This window comes from Adiantum capillus-veneris, chromosome 12 (genome assembly GCF_014529385.1).
Source record: "Adiantum capillus-veneris isolate H3 chromosome 12, ASM1452938v2, whole genome shotgun sequence".
NCBI lineage: Eukaryota > Viridiplantae > Streptophyta > Polypodiopsida > Polypodiales > Pteridaceae > Adiantum > Adiantum capillus-veneris.
Genome location: NC_140942.1, coordinates 131,439,069 through 131,458,953, shown reverse-complemented (window position 1 = coordinate 131,458,953; position 19,885 = coordinate 131,439,069). Strand labels below are relative to the sequence as shown.

The 19,885-nt window shown below is 44.8% G+C and overlaps 1 protein-coding gene across 4 annotated transcripts in view; it reads right to left on the bottom strand.

The window, feature by feature from the left end:
• The window catches only part of LOC147446517 (uncharacterized), a 107,350-nt gene extending 92,424 nt beyond the window's left edge, over window positions 1-14,926 (bottom strand). Inside the window, exons 1-2 of one of the 4 annotated variants that reach the window (XM_086525734.1) lie at window positions 14,586-14,926; window positions 14,366-14,504 (exon numbers count right to left, since the gene is read on the bottom strand). In XM_086525734.1, the coding sequence (XP_086381860.1) occupies window positions 14,366-14,398 (33 nt within the window). In that variant the 5' untranslated portion in view covers window positions 14,399-14,504; window positions 14,586-14,926. Of the gene's footprint in view, window positions 1-14,365 lie in introns of all 4 variants that reach the window. The other 3 variants (XM_086525735.1, XM_086525736.1, XM_086525737.1) reach the window with 3 other exon arrangements.
• Window positions 14,927-19,885: the final 4,959 nt, after the last annotated feature.

The following is a 19,885-nucleotide window of genomic DNA, read 5'->3' as shown; positions in this document are numbered from 1 at the left end:
AATTGAGGCTTGGGTTGATTTTTGAGGATAAGTAAACACAATGTGTGTGTGAGTAGTGGGTGCAGGTGATCACAACTTTAATGGAAAGCTTGCCTTCCCTTGTCTCATGCAACGCAATGATTTTCTCTCATGCGCATCTCTCTCCCCTTTGCACATATGGTAATGCCCCTCTAGTTGGGCTTCTCAAATGACCATGTAAAGTTCTGGGAGTTTTATGCACGTTTGCCAAGGCAAGAGCCTTTTATACAGAAACTGAATTAGCCAATTGCTAATCCCCTTCAGGTACGTACAGTTACATCACGAAGGAATGCAAAAACAGAGAGTTTTCTCGCGTGAAAACTTGTCCAATTCACAAGGGAACTGTCCCATTGTGTAAGGGAGCTTCTGAGACACGCGTAAACGTGTTTACTCCGCTCAAAATGATGCCAAATAAGGAATTAGAGCCTGCTGTGTTTTTTTTTCAGGTTTAGAGTTTCACACCTAAACTGCAAGGTAATGCTAGGGGAGCCTCGGGAAAGCCTTGGGTGCTTGTATAGGACAATTTAGAGAGATTTCCCCCAAGGAATCTTGTCTAATTCAAAAGGCAAGTGACCCTACATGTGCGGGAGCTTAAGGGCTACCCACAGGAGTGATCGGTGTGCGAATCGGAGCGCAAAACAGAGAATTACAGCTTGCTGTAATTTTTTGCAGGTTTAGGGTTTTGGCCAGTTTGGATGCCTACAGGTCCTAAGAGCTTCGAGGAAGCTAGAGAATCACCGAACATGTGTTTTGGTGCAAATTGGAGGCCAAAAACAGAGATTTCAGTGTGTTGTAATTTCTCGCCTAGTTTTGTAAAGTGCTCTGAAGTGCGTGGAAAGTCACTGTTTACTTGGGATTTTGTCCGTGGAGACTTCTATTGTGGTAGCTGCCAAGCCGAGGTTTGTTTGAAGTGTTGAATTCCTGTCACAGGTTTCTTTGTGTCGTAAAGTTCCAAGTAAAGAATTGGGTGAAAGCTAAAGTCTACCGCCATACGGGCCAATTTTAGTGTGAGCAGTGTTATTATAAGCAAACTCCATCTATGGAGAATACTTCTCTCACTGAGATTTTTTGTCAGAAATATAGCACTTCCACAATTCTAGTACCACAAAGTTGGTGATTTATAGCTGCCCATCTATATGAAGCGATGAAGAGAATTTGACATTGATACCCACATTCTCACTCACTGCTCTCCAATACAAACTAGTAAATCAGGGGTCTCTATCTAAAACAATAGATATGGCATCTCATGTGACCAAATGATGTGTGAGAAGAGCAGCTTTGCCAAGTGATCCGCCTTCACAGTCTTCTTTTTGGTTGTGTAAGAATCAATCGCTACCGCCTTGTTGAGATCTATTGGATCAAGTACCTCGACATCATACTTGATATACTCGTCTAATCCATAAAGGAATGCCTCTTTGCGCTCATCATCCGATTTACGTAATTGGGTGCGGAGGTACAAAACACGATTAGAGAAAGACATAACTGGCATACCATTTTGCTTGAGACTGCGTCAATCGTCCTTAAACCGTGGTAGGTACTAGGGTGGCATAAACCGCGCCTTGAGCTTGTCTTGAAAGTCGGTCCAATTGAAAGAAAGGGGCGCGTCTTGTTCGGCTTCCTCTAGGTGCGCGGTCAACTGTGCCTCTTGCCAAGCGTGGTACCAATTAATGGCATCACCGGTAAGGTACATGGCTACCGTCAAAACCTTGCTATTTCCTGTCTTCTTAGTTGTTGCAAAATAAGCATTAAATTGATGCAACCAAGAATGAATAATAGTAGTATCCATCTTACCGTCATACTTACTGAACATCAACTTATCAATGACGGGGTTGTTGGAGTCCAAATCTCTGCTTGAGCTACTTGATGAACTACCAACATCTTTGACCGGCTCGAGCTTCGAGGTGAGTACCTGTAGGACCAACTCTTACATGCGTTGGTCTCTCTGCGCCTCACGCTCTAACTCCAAGGCCGCTCGTCTGTCTTCTGCTGCCAAGCGCGCTTGCTCACGCTCACGCTCCAAGGCTACCCTTCTGTCTTCAACCAAGCGCGCTTGCTCGCGCTCACGCTCCAAGGCTAACCGTCTTTCTTTGCACTTGGGATCCAATTCTGCCTTCCTTTCCTTGGCCGCCAAGTGCGTTTGCTCACGCTCGCGATCCAAGGTTGCCTTCTTTCCTCGGCCGCCAAGCGCGCTTGCTCACGCTCGCGAACCAAGGTTGCCTCTCTTTCTTCGTGCTCGCGCTCCAAGGTGGTGCGTTGCGCTTCTTGTTGTAACATCATGTCCATCATCGTCTTGACCAAAGCCTCCTTAGGATTTGATGTAACCCTTGGCGTAGATGGGGAGGGTCGGAAAAACCACCTTGTGGGGAAAATTCTTCTTCGCCACCTCCATGCTCATTACCTTCATGCAAAGTAACCATTCCGCTTTGGGTGATGACCATACACTGAGATCTTGGGTACTTAATTCCACGAAGAACTTGGGCTCTTGTGGTTCTTGGTTCTTGAGTCCTTGAGGTTCTTGAGGTTCTTCTTTAGCTTGCAATCTGTGTTAGAGAAGGCTTTTCTCTTACCTTAGCTCGACTCTTCCCTGCGGGTGCACCCCTTGGCGGCTTTGTGCTCACACCAAGGTTGCTTTTTTCCACCTCACGTCGATTGGCCGGCCGCTAAGTGCACGGTCCGCTCTCAATGAGTGAAAAGAGGAACGAGAGGAGGCCGGACAAGCCCTTCTTTCTTGGGTTACCTATCACTCTTCAAAAACACGACTAGGAATCGACACGCCCAAGTGGACTTGGGTTACATGCGACCTCAACAAGCAAAAAATTTCTTGTGGTTCTTTCCTTGAGTGATACAGAACACTACCAAAGCTCTGATATCAATGGAAGGTGAAGCGGACGTGAATGTTTAACTTTGCTCAAGATGAGTGCTCTGAACCGTGGTCAAGGGTTACTTTTACTTACGGAAGGGAGAGCCTTCCGTTGCTTTAGTGAAGCAAATGATCATAAACAAAGTGAATGACACTGTGAATGAAGGTGCTGAGAGAGAGAGAGAGAGAGAGAGAGAGAGAGAGAGAGAGAGAGAGAGAGAGAGAAGAATACGACACCAGAATGTTGTCAAACCCTCCTCCAAAGGCCCCACTCTCTATGGCTAGAGAGGTCTATGCTATTGATTGCACAAATCTAGTACAATGGTCTAGATGCAATGAACTTGCTGACGATGTCGACGACAATGATGACGGCGACGAGACGGCTGAAACTGAAAACGCTAGGGGCTAAATTCTGAAAATCTGCTAACTGCTGAATTCTGGTGAGGACGGTGATGGCGATGACGCGACGACGATGCGCTGAAAACGCAGATGCTGAAACTGAAAACGCTGGCTGATCTGACTGCACGACGAGGATCAACTGCAGGAAGGTGAGATCTACAAGGTTAGGGGCTGTACCTACGAAGTCTAAGTGCTAAAAACTAAAAACACTGAAGATTTGGACACTCCAAGTCAAGAGTCTACCGCGACAACACCAAACAACCACTTCAAAACAATTCACAGTTCACAATTTATTCGACACTGGCCCGACGGAGTTGCCCCAAAGACTAGCGCCCCTTTCGGTATTTCTTTTTGTATTAATCTGAGTTCAAAATACAAGAGTGCGGGCAGGCGCTCACACTCAGACTCTGCATCCAGATGCTCTGAGTTGTGAGAGGCCTGCTCACATATTTAAAGGTACAAGGGATGCCAAAAGCAGAGCCCCAAAAGCTGAAAATCAAGAGCCCAAAGGCTTCCTAGTTTCCACAAGCTCTCTCTTGAGCCAATAGGAAAATAAAAGCAATAATTTTCTCTCTCTCTCTCTCTCTCTCTCTCTCTCTCTCAATAAAATAAAGCAAAAGGTTTTCTCTCCATCAAATTGCATAGCCTAAAAAGCATGCCAAAAAGCAAACTGCCGCAGCTTTCAGGTCCGCAATTTCCGTTTTGCGAGCTACCACGTCAGCATGCGTATGGAATTTCCGCATTTCACGGGGCTACCCTACTCACTGATTCTGCTGCCCCATATTGGCAATGTGTCTATGTGTGTTAGGGTTTGCCACGTCACCATTTTGTGACAGCTTGGGCTGAACCGTCGTCAGGAACTGCAAAATGCTAGGTAGTGCTGCAAATTGGAAGCGCTAGTTGGTCTGTACCAAAAACGCTATGCTGATCTACAAACGCTAGTTGCTGTAGTTTGAAAATGCTGGCTGATTTGGGAACTCCACAAACGCCAAATGTCTTGATGGCTAAAAAACGCTAGGTAATCCTGCCGGTCTTGCTAAGAAGTGCACTGCCAGATGCTTGGTCTCTGTTGCCTCTTCTGCCAGAAAGTGCTAGCGCTAGGTTTCTTTTAAGAGCTTAACAAATTTTCCCTACCCAGTTTCCAACAAAGTCACTTATTAATAATAGGTGAAAAATGGCTAAAATAGGGAAAATGGATTTTGTGCACTGTAAAATGCTCATGATGGATACTGACTGTAATGTTGATGATCATGCTGTGCACAACCAGAGGATATGCAACTACTCTAAGTGCCTGGACATGCATGGCATGCGCATAGGCTCACAAAGGTGCCAGAACACTTCTTAGGCTGACATGAACCTTAGACCTGAAGTAGCTTGTCCACATGCACACAGGGTTAGATGTGCACGTGACATACTTGCATGTTTCCCTCACCTCATTATCTTCCTTACTAAATGCACGAGTAGCAAGCCCATTCTCACTCACTCGCCATTCCTCTCATCTTGTTTTCCGACCACCCCATCCCACACTTGGGCATGGATCTTGAAATTGTTTTCCATGGCATGTTTGATTGTGTATATGTATGCGTCCTAGCCGCATATCTTGCTAGGTGGTGCCCCTATTGTGTACCTCCCATGATGAGGCCATCATGCATAGTCTTGGTGTAGAGGCCACCCGGTTTGTTTTGCACTTCTGCCTCTCACTATCAACCTATCAGTACCTCCAAAATATCAAAAAGAAATTAGCTTACCCTATTTCCAATGTAGGTAATCTATGACAAAGGAGTGAAGCGGCTCCTCTCTTGTGCAGTACACACCACACCAAATTCAACCCACTAATTCGACGAGCAGAAAGAGTTTAACCAAAAGCCTCAAGGTAAAGCTCTAAAATCTAAGGAATATCTACTAAGTCCTTCTCCTCCATCCACTTTTAATCAAGAGTTGGATAATTACTAAGCTTGACCAAACACCTGCGGACCAGCTTACCCTTCACTTTACTTTCCCCATGCCCCAGCACCTATTTTGGTAGAAGAATCTCCTCAGTTTACTTTGCCTCTAGTTGCTCCTCTAGGTCCTTGTCCACTAGCACCTTACCCTTGAAAAGTCCCGACAGACTCGCATGGCAAGCATTGTGAATCTTCCACATATCTAGAAGCTTTAGTCTGACGGACACATCATTGATCATTTTGAAACCTAGAAGGGCCCATACCATCGCATACTAAGCTTTGGGAAACGCCTCTCCTTAGCCTTCAGTGTTCTAAGGCATGCCTTTTCAAAGTGAAGAAGCATCCAATCATTTTCCTTCAATTGCAAGTCATGTCGATGCTTGTATGTTGCTTTCTTATGTTGTGCCTGAAAAATCTTGTCCTTGGTGCACAAAATAGGTGGAACCTTTTTGCCACCCTAGGCAATCTCAAATGGTGACTTCCCTATAGATGTGTGTGTTACGAGACTGTGACAACCACTATATATATTTGCTGGTTTCTTTCCCTCGATTTTTATTTGGTTTTTTGGAACCCTCTTGTTGAAATCACAAAATGCCCCGTCCTTGGATGGCCAGTGTGAAACGACTGTTCGCCGAGAGTTTCACCCGCAAGAGTCAAGGCCAGGCAGCCACTAGATGGTTGGGCCAATCAGCACTGGAATCCGACGAGTAAAAGAAGTGGCTAGGCTCGAGTAAAGTCATTTAGGCCCCAAGTAGGACTTGATAAGTTGGTGGATACTAGGAATTAAACCGAAAGGAGCAAACTGGACACATGGCAGTAGGAGAGCAACCTGCAAGTCAACTCACACTCAAAAGACTCATCCCAAGAGGGGGCGCCCCAAAATTGAGGCTTGGGTTGATTTTTGAGGATAAGTAAACACAATGTGTGTGTGAGTAGTGGGTGCAGGTGATCACAACTTTAATGGAAAGCTTGCCTTCCCTTGTCTCATGCAACGCAATGATTTTTTCTCATGTGCATCTCTCTCCCCTTTGCACATATGGTAATGCCCCTCTAGTTGGGCTTCTCAAATGACCATGTAAAGTTCTGGGGGTTTTATGCGCGTTTGCCAAGGCAAGAGCCTTCTATACAGAAATTGGATTAGCTAATTGCTAATCCCCTTCAGGTACGTACAGTTCCATCACGAAGGAATGCAAAAACAGAGAGTTTTCTCGCGTGCAAACTTGTCCAATTCACAAGGGAACTGTCCCATTGCGTAAGGGAGCTTCTGAGACACGCGTAAACGTGTTTACTCTGCTCAAAATGATGCCAAATAAGGAATTAGAGCCTGCTGTGTTTTTTTTTCAGGTTTAGAGTTTCACACCTAAACTGCAAGGTAATGCTAGGGGAGCCTCGGGAAAGCCTTGGGTGCTTGTATAGGACAATTTAGAGAGATTTCCCCCAAGGAATCTTGTCTAATTCAAAAGGCAAGTGACCCTACAGGTGCGGGAGCTTAAGGGCTACCCACAGGAGTGATCGGTGTGCGAATCAGAGCGCAAAACAGAGAATTACAGCTTGCTGTAATTTTTTGCAGGTTTAGGGTTTTGGCCAGTTTGGATGCCTACAGGTCCTAAGAGCTTCGAGGAAACTAGAGAATCACCGAACATGTGTTTTGGTGCAAATTGGAGGCCAAAAACAGAGATTTCAGTGTGTTGTAATTTCTCGCCTAGTTTTGTAAAGTGCTCTGAAGTGCGTGGAAAGTCACTGTTTACTTGGGATTTTGTCCGTGGAGACTTCTATTGTGGTAGCTGCCAAGCCGAGGTTTGTTTGAAGTGTTGAATTCTTGTCACAGGTTTCTTTGTGTCGTAAAGTTCCAAGTAAAGAATTGGGTGAAAGCTAAAGTCTACCGCCATACGGGCCGGTTTTAGTGTGAGTAGTGTTATTATAAGCAAACTCCATCTATGGAGAATACTTCTCTCACTGAGATTTATTGTCAAAAATATAGCACTTCCACAAGTCTAGTACCACAGAGTTGGTGATTTATAGCTGCCCATCTATATGAAGCGATGAAGAGAATTTGACATTGATACCCACATTCTCACTCACTGCTCTCCAATACAAACTAGTAAATCAGGGGTCTCTATCTAAAACAATAGATCTGGCATCTCATGTGACCAAATGATGTGTGAGAAGAGCAGCTTTGCCAAGTGATCCGCCTTCACAGTCTTCTTTTTGGTTGTTTAAGAATAAGATCCGCCTTCATAGGAACCATGGTGAAGACGGGCCATGGGCGCCAAAGTCACAAGAAAGCCTCAGGTGCTCCCGGATGCAGCCGGAGTTTCCCTAGAGTCTCTTCCCTGGAGTCTCTTAATCTGGCCCCTAAGTGTGTGGGTCAGCTCCACCAAATGTCATCGACAGTCTTTGCCGATGGGACGGGTCAAGCCTCGAAGATGCAGCAACAGCCAGCTCGCCAGATGAACTATAGTGTCAGGTAGATGAGCTTCCAACACCACTCTCTATCTCTACTCTACTCCTGAGGGACTAACTCTGTGGCTGGCTAGAGTGTAGGTCAGCCCTCCTGTAACACAATCATCTTGCTGACTAAAGCCATCTCAAAACGAAGTGTTGGACCCGTGAGTGTGGACCAAGCTGCAACATCCCAAGTGTACTGGCTGGCTGCAAAGAGTGTAGGCATCAGCCGAAGAATTTGAAGCCAAACCTATAGTGCCATGGGGAAGTCCCACACACACTGACGCTGACTACTAAGAGACCATTGTGCACCAACCAACTCCTAATTGGAGTAGCTCAATGTGCAACTAGCCATTGGAACATGGTAACTCGCCGCGGCTGTCTACTGTCCCACAAGCGCTCCCAAAATCCTCCCAAGAACTCGGACGTGAGAAGTCTTCTTGCCAGTGAATTGCTCTAGCAAGACGAGCCTCTTTCTACGTTGTCAGTATGTGACGACCTAGCCAAGTTGTGTATTGGACAAAAGGGATCCCCGGGTGATCGGCTAGAGTAATGAGATCCCTCCAAAACCACTCCCCCGAGGGTCCCATTGCACTCACACCAGAGGGCAGCTTTCCCAAGCCCAGTGCCACCAATGTCCTGACTCAAGATCTGAAGGATCGGAGTCCATGACATAAGTCCTCCCATTAATACCCACAACTCTAATCCGTTGAAAGTAGCACTCAGCCACCTCTAGTGCCTCTATAGTGACTCTGTGGAGACAACCCTCCCAATAAACCTCAAAGAACAAGCAGGAACATGTGTCTGAGCAAGACCTAATTGCAATGAGAACCTCCAGTCACGTGAAAGCCCCCATCCAGTAGGGAGCTACGGGCTCCAAAGGGGTGTGCCACTCTACAAGTATAGCCTCAACAATTCCTGACACATGTTGTGCAACCCCCTCATATCTCACAACTGAATGCCCTGTATCTCCTCAGAAAGTACTGTAAACTGCAACCAGTCCCCACAAGAGCGAGTTGGACCCTTTGCCATGGAACCCCAAGAGACATGAGGTCTACTACCAACCATGTGGCCTCGCTTGGTGTTGACCATAGGGTTCCAAACGAGTGGTTGGTTCAAACGCTCCTCAATGCATGTGGGCTAGGGCTGCTCAAGGCCACCCCACAGCTGCTCCTAGGATCAAAGCAGGCTCGCAGCAAAGTGATCCTCCCATTTCCTGCTCAGGCCAACTCTACGCATCTCTGTGAAAATCCAGCTCATGGAAGGGCTCCATGGGCCTCCCATCTGCAGGAACCGGGCCCAAATCCGGTGTAGCAATAGCTCCTTGCAAGGCTCCCCCCCTTGAAGAAGTCCTCATATCACAAGCTTCCCAAGGAGGGTTCTACTCTACCATGCTAGGTCGATGATCCCCAACCCCCCCAAGAGCAAGGTAAAGTGATGACCTGCCAGGAGACCTTGGCCCGAGCCGACTGTGTGTCTTGCCCTGACCACAAGCTCCTGATCAGCCTCTCCACCTAGTTGATGCATGAGCTGGAGAAATCCAGCAAGATGTGATGTCCACATAGTACCCAACAACACGTAGCTGGCCACCACAACCCTGCCTGCAAGAGAAATCCGTGCCAAGCTCTAATAGAGCAGTTTTCTCTTAATGGAGAGGAGAAGGGGAGCACTCTGCTGCTTTAAGGACAGATCCAAACTAACCTAACAGCAAAAGTAGCGTATCAATGTCCCTGAAGGAATCCACCTAAAGCCCTCCAAGCGACCAATTGGGCATGGGAGCACTACCAACCCAGAAAGCCATTGTCTTCCGCCAGTTGATAAGTGCTCCCAACGCACAACAGAACACCTCAAAAGCCTGCTTACACATGTGCAAGTTGGCCTCCTAGACCTCCAAAACCATGCTTGAGTCATTAGCAAACTCAACGTCCAAAAGCTCCTCTCCTCTAATAGGCAGCTCTGCAGACCATCATGCAAACCAACCTCCTTTGAGATCAAAAACTTGCTCATCGCCTTAGCATAGAAGAGAAACAGGAAGGGGGCAAGAGGGCAGCCCTGTCAAACCGATCGTGTGAGCATAAAGCGTTCCCCTCTCTTTCCCCTGTCAACAACACCTGACCGAGCACACACTTGTAGAGAGCTGACACTCCCCTAATCCATGTAACAACAAGTAAATACTTTTGATTACCTGGAGCTGGGGGAGAAATTGGACTCACAAAATCTAAACCCCATTATTCAAAAGGTAACCATGCCATTGAAACCTGTAAAAGGTGGTTGGACTACCCATTGGGTTGAGGTGCACGACACTGACATACATCACAAACCTTCCCTAAACACATAAGGCCACCATAATCCACATTGTAGAACTTTCTAGGCGGAGATTTGACCAAGGTAATGGCCACCAGTAGGACCACTATGGGCATCCTCTAGAATATGTTGGACTTCATATGGAGAGACATATCACCTCAGAACACCATCTGTCTAGACTCATAGAGCTGACCTCCAATAATCGTGAATGGTCTATAACAACAATCTTCTCTTCTACAAAGGAGATGCATTCTCTGTGTGCAGGCCAATGGATAGCAAATACAATATATCACCATACCACTCCGGAGTTCTATCCATCTTAAAGAGACTACTATCTAGGAAGTCATCCGCAATCCCCGTAGCTTCTTCACCTGTTTGAGTGCGAGAGAGATGGTCAGTCATGACGTGATGCTTGCCTGGACGGAAGACCACTCAAAATCAAACTCCTAAAATAGAAGTAGCCACCGCCACACCCGACCAGCAACTTGTGGCTTATTGAGAAAATAGTGCAGAGCATGATGATCAGTAAAAATTGTGAAGCGAACCTCTAATAAAGAGTGGCGGAATTTTTGTAGAGCATAAACAATAGCCAAACCTTTTCTTTTGTCAGTTTTAGTGAGCAGTCAACTTGCATAGTGAATGGGCCAATCAAAGTTAAACTCCTTGCTAGGCTTAGTCAGCATAGCCCCCACAGAAGTTTGACTCGCATGCGTATGCACATAAAAAGTGACAGACCGATCAGGTGCAACTAGAATAGGTGCTTCAGCTAGCCATTTTTTGAGGTAATCAAATGCGTGGGCCTAAGGCTTTGACCATTAGAAGGGTAGAGTAGCACTGGTCATGCAAGTCAGTGGTTGAGCAACCTCAGCATACATACAGGTAAGTCTCCGATGATATCCTATGTGGCCTACAAAGCTCTGAACACCTTTGGGATTGATGGGGGGAGGCAACCACAAAATGGCTACTATCTTATCATGGTAGTGGAACTAAACCTTTAGCAGGCACCACATGGCCTCCCTGCAGCGAAGGAAGATGGTAGAGAGCTGAGCGAGGTGCTCCTCCAAATTATCCACTTAAGAGGAACATTGAGCACCGGAGAAGGTTGAAAAATCATCCATGAATATGCAAAGATTTTCATTATAAAAGATGAGATATATCGTGTGATTGAAAGAAGGTGGAGCATTTTTCAGCCCAAAAGACATTCTGGTGTAAATGAAAATAGCCCATGGAGTCAAAAAGCAGCTTTGATCTGATCAGCAGGATGAATGCCCAATTGATTGTATCCATTGAACCCGCCCATGAAACTGTAGAGGATGTGCCCAACCCCATCTTCAAGCACACGCTCTGTGAAAGGTGTTGAAGAGCCATTTGGTATTGTTACCTTATTAAACGCATGGTAGTCGATGTAGACACGGCTTTTATTGGATTGCTTTTTGGGAGCTATTACCATGGGAGACAACCACTCTAAATGCTTCACGGCCACAATGAGGCCTGCTTCCTGCATTTTCTTTAGCTCTATTTTGACAGCTTTTGCATACTTCGGGTCAGTTTGTAAGCTCGGCTTGTGAGTGGCTTAGCCCCCTTGACCAGAGGGATAGTGCGAACGCCTCGTTCTGGTGGGTTTCCTTCCAAATCTTTGTAATACCAAGCGAAAACATCTTTGAAAGAGTGCATAAAAGAAATCACCTGGTCGAGCAGTACCGAGTGATCCCACAGCCAAGCTGCTAAAAGAATGGGTTGAGGGTTATCAAGGTCCCCAAGGTTAACTTCCCTTACAGTCTCAGGATGAGTTGCTGGCAAGGATGCATCAGAGGACGAAGAGTTTGCTGCCTCTTGGAGCTTGGAGACAGGATGAATTGCTGGCAAGGATACGTCAGAGTATGAAGAGTTTGCTGCCTCTTGGAGCTTGGACACATCATGCGCTGGCGTCGAAATCAGCATATTGTTCTTGTAACATCCTTGTGGAAGCTTGTCAAAGGGGAGCGGGGGGCTCCTCAGACACAAAAGAGAACTTTGCCTTGGTCGGGAAGTCCAACACTGAGGAGGTTGACAACTTGCTAAATTCTTGTAAAGGAGATTTCTTACCTCGTCTGTGGTCTTTGATTGGCTCACAATAGGAGCATTCATAACCGCAACACTTGTTTCTTTCAACTTTCTGGGCTAGGCAGCACACTCTGCCCGGCTACAATGTTATTGTAGGGACAATGGTAGAAGGGGTATCCTTGGGCAAGGATGGAATAGAAACCACATAACAAGGCATAGACTTTGTAGATTCTAACCACTCAAATAAGTCCTCCTCTGGCCCATTAGGTGGGGTAGGCTGTGCTAGTTTGGGGTTGGACTCCACCGACAAAGAACTATGACACTACAGGATCCATGCCTCCTTCAAGTCGAATGGGTGTCATTGGGGAGCCAGGAGTGTGTATCCACATGGCATCATTGCCTCAATCATGTAGTGCTTTAGTGTGCCACAACCATGGTCGATTAATGAGCAAGGGGAAGCCACCTTCAACTTGAGGAAGACAAACCACGACAAAATCCAAGCTGAATGTGAAATCCTGTACTTGCAGAGACACCTTGTCTACTATGTCCAAAGGGGTAGACAATCCTCTGGTTTGCCAAAGTCATTGTGAATGGAGCGGACATAGTAGGCTGTAGACCCAAGCTGAATTCAGCAATCAGGTTAATGTCAAATCCACCGTCGACAATTACACTCGAGAATTGGCGCCCTAGAATAGACACAGTGAGACAAGGACTTCTCTAATCAGTGAGGGGAGCAGCGGGATATGAGATCATGTACTAGGAGGTGCCCACCACTAGACCGTTTTCTCTTGGGTATAGAGACTGAATGACTGTAAGGGTGTCACTTCAAAGATTTGCATCTAGCCGCAGCATGTCGTAGAGTAGCACTTGCTGAAAGGTATTCTTAAAGATAGTCTCTACTATAGTGTTTTCTCTATTGATCGGGGCCTTCTCTAGTACCTTGATCTGTTGCAAGTGAAGGCCCCATCAATATTAGATAGCATTGAGGTAGGTTTGCCTTTGGCACTAGTGAATGGCTTGTCCATTGCTAGAGATGGACTAGGTTGTGAAACTGGGGATGGTTAAATGGGACCTTCCAGAAGACTAAGGCCAAGGGCTCTGAGTGAGGACACCAGCTCGCTCCTCCACTTGTTACAACTTGCTCTGAGGGACTGGTTCTGATTCGGGCTCGAAGAGGTGGATGGTCGTTGTTTAGGACAATCCTTACTGTAGTGATCCTTAGCCTCAGGGCAATTCCGGCAAGGAGGAGATCCTCAGGTAAGAGGACACTTACTTGGTAATGCCCATATTCACCACATCTGTAGCACAAAATGGTTCTATTGGAGGGGCTAGATAGGGGATAAGGTATGACGGTAAGATGGATGCTATTGTCATTTACTCTTGGTTGCATCAATTTACATTCTATTTTGCGGTGTGAAAAAGTCTTATAATAACAAGGTTCTCTTGGCTTCCACACATCTCACAGGTGATGCCATCACTTGGAAGGATGAGTGGATGGAGAAGAAGCAAGAAGCCCACATGGTTGCCCATTCCAAGTCTCTCCTCGTTCCCCCTCTCGAGCTTAGTTGGGAGGAGTTTGAGGAGGATCTAAAGACTTGCTTCTTACCTCCACAGAACCTGAAGCGATTGAAAGAGGATTTTCGGGCTTTATCTCAACAAGGTAAACCTATGATGTCATATGCTAACCGTGTGTCGCAGCTAGGTGAACAATTGCGGACATCGGATGAGGAAAGGTTAGAGGCTTTTCTTGGATTGGACAACTCGATCAAGTTTGATGTGGAAGCCGATGATCCAAAGACATTGCAAGACGTTATATGCTTGGCTCAACTCCAAGAGATAAAGCACAACAAGGGTAAGCTCAAGACAACCTTAGGTAATGGTACCTACTCCTCTGATGACTCGTCTAAAGACGAGAATTCTAATGGGAATGGTAACCATAAAAAGAACTTCTCTCAGTTCTTCTTCTCAATCTAATTCTCCATCTCAGTCTCAACCAAAGAGCGATAAATCTAAGGATAAGGGTAAAGGAAAATCTGATAAGCCTCAACTCATACTTGAAGAAAAGATTGCTCTAGGAGTTCTAAGCGGTCAATTAACCAGAGAAGAACAAGCATTGTATGCAAAAGAACGTAGGTGTTTCCATTGAGCCCTCAAAGCTACCAAACAATTAGCTGCAGTCAAAAAGCAAGGTAGCTAGGCAGAACAGTGATGTAGTAGCTTCTGAGACCAGCAGTGCAATTACCGGGCTAACCCATATTATCCATAATTGAAATTGATTTCTCAAAAATATCAGCTCCATTACTCATTAGAGATGCTAGAGATTGATAGTGTATTTGTTTAGTTAGTAGAGTACCTTCAAAGAAATGACTGTAGGAGCAGCCCTCATATTTCATTAGTGTCCAGACAATTTCATTCGACTGTTTCGCTACTCCTCTTCACCAAAGAACAAAGACTACATCGGTACGAAGTGCTCAAGGATCATTCGATTTCATCTGAAATCATAAACATTTTGATCCAATTTGACGATTGAAAAGCTCAATCAATTCAACGTCTTCGACTTCATTTTTCCATACAAAAAGAGGAACTCTGCATTTTTTACTGTTTTATGATCTGCGGTGTGATGTCTACATGATGACCTTGGCTTCAGAGCAGCAGGCCTTTTAAAAGCATGGCAAATGGGAATGGGAAAGCTCAGAAGCAGCTTGCTGATGAGGTTCGTTTCTCTGAGTACATCAAAAGTGGATTCTTTATATGAAAAGTAGCTATGTTGAATGCTTCTTGAGCTTACAAAGGAAACGAGCAGAAGCCATAGCTACTCTCTCTCTCTCTCTCACTCACTCTCTCTCTCTCTGTCTCTGTGTGTGCGCGGGCGGGGTGCGTGTGTCTTTGGGATTTGGCAAAGGCTTGGAGGATGGAAGTACAGGAGTCCAAATACGACTTGTGCGCGTGAGGGGCCAACGCTTTTTCAGAAAATTTTGTGGCTCCAAAAATCAGTTACATGTAAAGTGGCCGAATTTTTAAGGCCCACATACTCAAACGCTTCCCAACCAGAAACGCATCTTCATCTCGGCCGTTCTTCTCACAAAACAGATCCACGGCTCAAAGCTCCCGACCTTTTTCACTTTTTCCATACACTCCATCAACTTTTTTCACTGCCCTTGCGTGCCTTCCCAACAGCTCAGACGGGGCTCAGAGTCAGAGGGCAATCTTGTTTCCACAAGAGGCATTTGCAACAAAAGGACGATTGTTGGGACGAGGGGAATGCGAGGACTATGGAGACTAGGAATCGGTGTCCCATGTTACAATGCATCACCCAAATGAGAAGGAAGACTTTCGCTTGATAGCGCCACGGGCTCTCGACATAGTATCTATAGTTTCAATGCATGCAATGCTTTAAGCATGGCAGCCTCATTAGTCTAAAATTTCATGAGATAGTTTAGCCATTGACATGGATTGTCACACTATTCCTTGTGTGTGACACATCTCTCCATTGCACACACTTGGCATTAAAATGATCCAATTGAATGCAAATAAGTACAAAAGGATGTCCTTGGGTCTCAATTGCATTGAATGAAGCCCAAATTGAACCTCATTTTGACTCAGCTGGGCTATACTTGCACCCAATGGATTCTTGCCTTTGTCATTGAGCGTTTGAGACTTACTAGTGTTTATGGAAGGTATAGCCTTCACAGGCTTCTAGCCAAAGAAAGATCATTTGAAGTGGCAACAATACCACTCCTCCTTCCAGTAGTCACAAAAGCTTGATCTAAAAGCTTTGTGCTTGGCTTTGTTTTTTTGAAACTTAGGCTTCTATAAGAACATAGCAACTTCAGGGGGTCCACTATATGTAAAACCTATATATCACGTGCATTCAAGGACTATTAATAAAACACCTTAGCTATGAAATTTTCACCAATAAAAGGGACCCTTTTTCTATTAAATCTATAGTTTTTTTTTTCAAGATCGTTTTTTTAACTCCCTTTTGTACATGAAAACGTGAGAAAATATAGATATAAATTAATTCCTATTGTTGAACCAGCATGATTGACATTTTCTTTTTTTTTAGTGACCCCCCTCCTCTGCGAGATACATTGTCGTGTTGTGACACGTTTACAATGTGAAATTAAATATTCCGCCTCGTTTTTTATGCCTTTTGATATATGGGAGTGGATGCTACAATGTTCACATTGTCATGTGTGTCAAAGCAATTGCCACAGTTGCAGTTGTGTACATATCTTACAAGGGATTTGAGGCCCTAGACATGGCATTGTTGCTCGTTAGAACATTCTTACTTTGGTTTTGAAATGTACATATGTTAAGTGTATTCTGGTGGCACACTTGTTTTGCTTAGAAAGTTTAATGCGGACGAACATATCCAAAAATTGTAGCTGGCGTACGTAGCCATCGATTATGTGATTAGAGGTCAAGACAAGTGGAAAAATGAGGTTCAACATGTGAATTGAGCTCAAGGAAACATTTCCATAATTTTAAGGTTTTTTCCCAACAAATTTGTGCTTTGTGCAGTCGAAATGGGTCAGATTAGAGCTAGATATGGCCAAAAAATTTTATGAAATGGTAAAAAAATACTTATTTTAAGGTTTTTTTAAAAGGATTAAAATGCCACATGACTACGGTGCCGTGACTCTAAGCAAGGGGGGAGCTTGTTTGAAGAAGAATATCCACACTTGAAGTCTCTTTGAGAAGGGATACAAAGGGTTCTCCTATGTGTGCTAGTGTAGTCTCACATTGCTCCTACCTCGTATTCAAGTGTGTGAGGATTCCAATTAAGGTTTTCTCTCTTCAAGAAAGTGTTTGGGTTTGTCTATAAAAGGGCTCAAGATTCCATGAAATCGTCTTGACGAAGAATTGAAGGAGGAAGATAGGGTTTTCTACAAGGCAAACATGCATTGTATCTGTGGTTGAGATTACATGAAATTGTCACAGACACAAGATTTTTGAGTTGTTCTTGGCCTTTGTGAATGAGTGGAGCTTCCATGGCTGAACTAAAGTTTTTGTTCTTTTTTTAAAATCATTTGAATAAGTGGTTTTTGTGAAGGATTAAGTTGTGAGCTCTCATCCTTCCTAGCCGCACTGCAAACTTTTTGACATACTTTTGGTGAAGCAAATGTGAAGCAAGCTAGAGTGAGGGTACAAAAGCTTTTTCAAAGGTCTCAATATAAATCTTATAAGCTATGGATCTGGATGAACAACAAGGGATGCGCTTTTATCAAGGTACAACGCAAATGTTTCAAGCATTTTCTACATTTATGCAACAACAACAAGCAGCAGAACAAAGGGAAATGTCAACAACCAAAGCCCTTCAGTTTATTGTGTTGGAATTAGGGTTGCAAAGAAACGCACACAGCTTGGAGAAGATGAAGGAAGCTTAAGGCACACAATAGAGAGTATATTACTTAGTGTGCAATGGAAAGATAGATAGCCCTAGAGTGTTGGGCGTATATACAATGCTCGGGGGAGAAAACCTCCTAAAGAGGGAAAAAATGCCCCGGCGGTCCTAGTGTGTTCACACACATCACTACCACATGTATATGGTAACAAATCCCCCCTGGAGTGATGCGATGAACGAGAGCTGGCACATGAGTAAAGGGAAGTGCCATGCCCTGAGGACGTGATCAGTCCACAAAGGGGAGTAAGCCCAAAGCTTTATGGAAAGCTTCAAGCTTCTCACGAGACAATGCCTTTGTGAAAAGATCTGCAAGGTTGTTCCTGTGTTGGCACATAAGCCAAGTTGATCTCTCCTACTGAGAGCCTCTCCCTGACATAGTGGTAATGCACCTCAATGTTCTTTGTGCGAGCATGAAAAACTGGGTTCCTTGCAACTGCCAATGCGCTCTGACTGTCAGTGTAGATAGTGTTGGTAGTGTCCTATCCAACACCCAAATCAGCCATAAGGCGTCTGAGCCATACACACTCAACCGTAGCTTTGAAGACTACCGTGTACTTAGCCTCACAACTCGAAGTGGCCACAGTAGGTTGCTTCTTGCTCAACCATGATATACATGAACTGCCAAGCATGAAACAAAAACCACTTGTGGACACTCGCGTGTCAAAACATCCAGCCCAATCTGAGTCCGAAAAAGCATGTAAGTCTGGCGGCAATGATCCCCCCTTGGGATAAAACAAGCCAAGATGTAAAGTGCCACTAAGGTAGCGGAAAATCCTCTTGACAACCTGCTAATGTTTAGACCCTGGGCTATGCATAAATCTGCTGACCTGTGAGACTGCATGCTGAATATCTGGCCTCGTGTTGCATACATAAATGAGGCAGCCAACAATAGTTTGGTAAAGAGTGACATCAGTAGGATCGCCAGCATCATATAGACTCAACTTCAAACGTGTTTCCATGGGAGTGGCAATAGGTTTGCAATCCTTAAGTCCAAACTTAGATAGCAATGTCTCTATGTAACTTTTCTGACACAAGGCAATACCACCATCGCATTGCTTAAATTGTATACCCAAGTAATGATGCAACAACCCCAAATCTTTCATCTTGAAAGTAGCATTCAAATCAGCCTTGAATTCAGCAATATGTCTCTCATTTGGTCCAGTGATCAGCAAATCATCAACATAAAGAACCACAATGAGAAGTACATCACCCTCACGCTTTACATACAATGTGCTTTCTGTTGGACTGTTACGAAAGCCTCGTTTAACCAAATGAGTGTCAGCTTTCTCATACCAAGCACGAGGAGATTGCTTCAACCCATACAAAGCCTTCTTACATCTGCACACTTTGTCCTCTTGTCCTTTTATGACAAAACCACGAGACTGCGTTACATAAACTTCCTCAAATATGTCACCATTCAAGAAAGCAGTAACAATGTCTGATTGATGTACATCCCAACCAAAATGAGCTGCCAATGCACATAGAAAATGCACAGTAGTCATACGACAAGTGGGAGAAAAAGTCTCTTCATAATCTATGCCTTTTTGCTATGCATAACCCTTTGCAACAAGTCGAGCCTTATGGCGATCCATCTCACCATCCGGCTTGCGTTTCAACTTGTAAACCCACTTTGTACCAATGGCCTTTTTTCTAGGAGGCAAATCACATAAAGTCCATGTGTCATTTTCTATAAGTGCATCATATTCTGATTGCATGGCAGCCATCCAATTTTTTGAATTTTGTGCTTCATCAAAAGACAGAGGCTCCTCAACATCATGTAAGCCAGACACAGCCAAAGCATAACAATTTGATGCATAAGATGCATGGCGAGAGCCTGAACGAGTACGACTAGACAAAGGTTCATGGAATTTACTGTCACGCAAAGTGTGCACCAACCATTTTGCCATACCTCTAGCCTGCTCATTTTAAGCCCTTTCCTCATCAAGTACATCATGTACATCTGCATCAGTAATAGGCTGATCTGTAACATTTTCAGAAACCCCCATAGGCTGTACATTTGCCTCATTGGAAATTACAATCGTATTTCCACCACTGAAAAGAGGCAACAAAGTGTCATAAATGTCCTGTGAGCTTACATTATTGTCTCTAGTACATGACAACAAGGGCTGAACAGAATCTTCCACAAACACTACATCCCGTGAAACCAGAATACGCTTTGTTTGCGGATGATATACCCTATAACCTTTGCTTTCAGCACTATAACCAACAAAAATACATTTGACAGCCTTATCATCCAATTTTTTGCGTTGTGTTTGTGGCACCAAAGCATATGCCAAACAGCCAAAAACACGCATGTGCTCAATAGAAGGCTTTCTATCATGCCATGCTTCATATGGAGTAATAGACTGCAAAGCTTTCGTAGGACACCTGCTTAGTACGTAAGTGGCACATATGATGGCCTCAAGCCAAAAAGAATGCGGCAAAGCTTGACTTTTGACCATACAT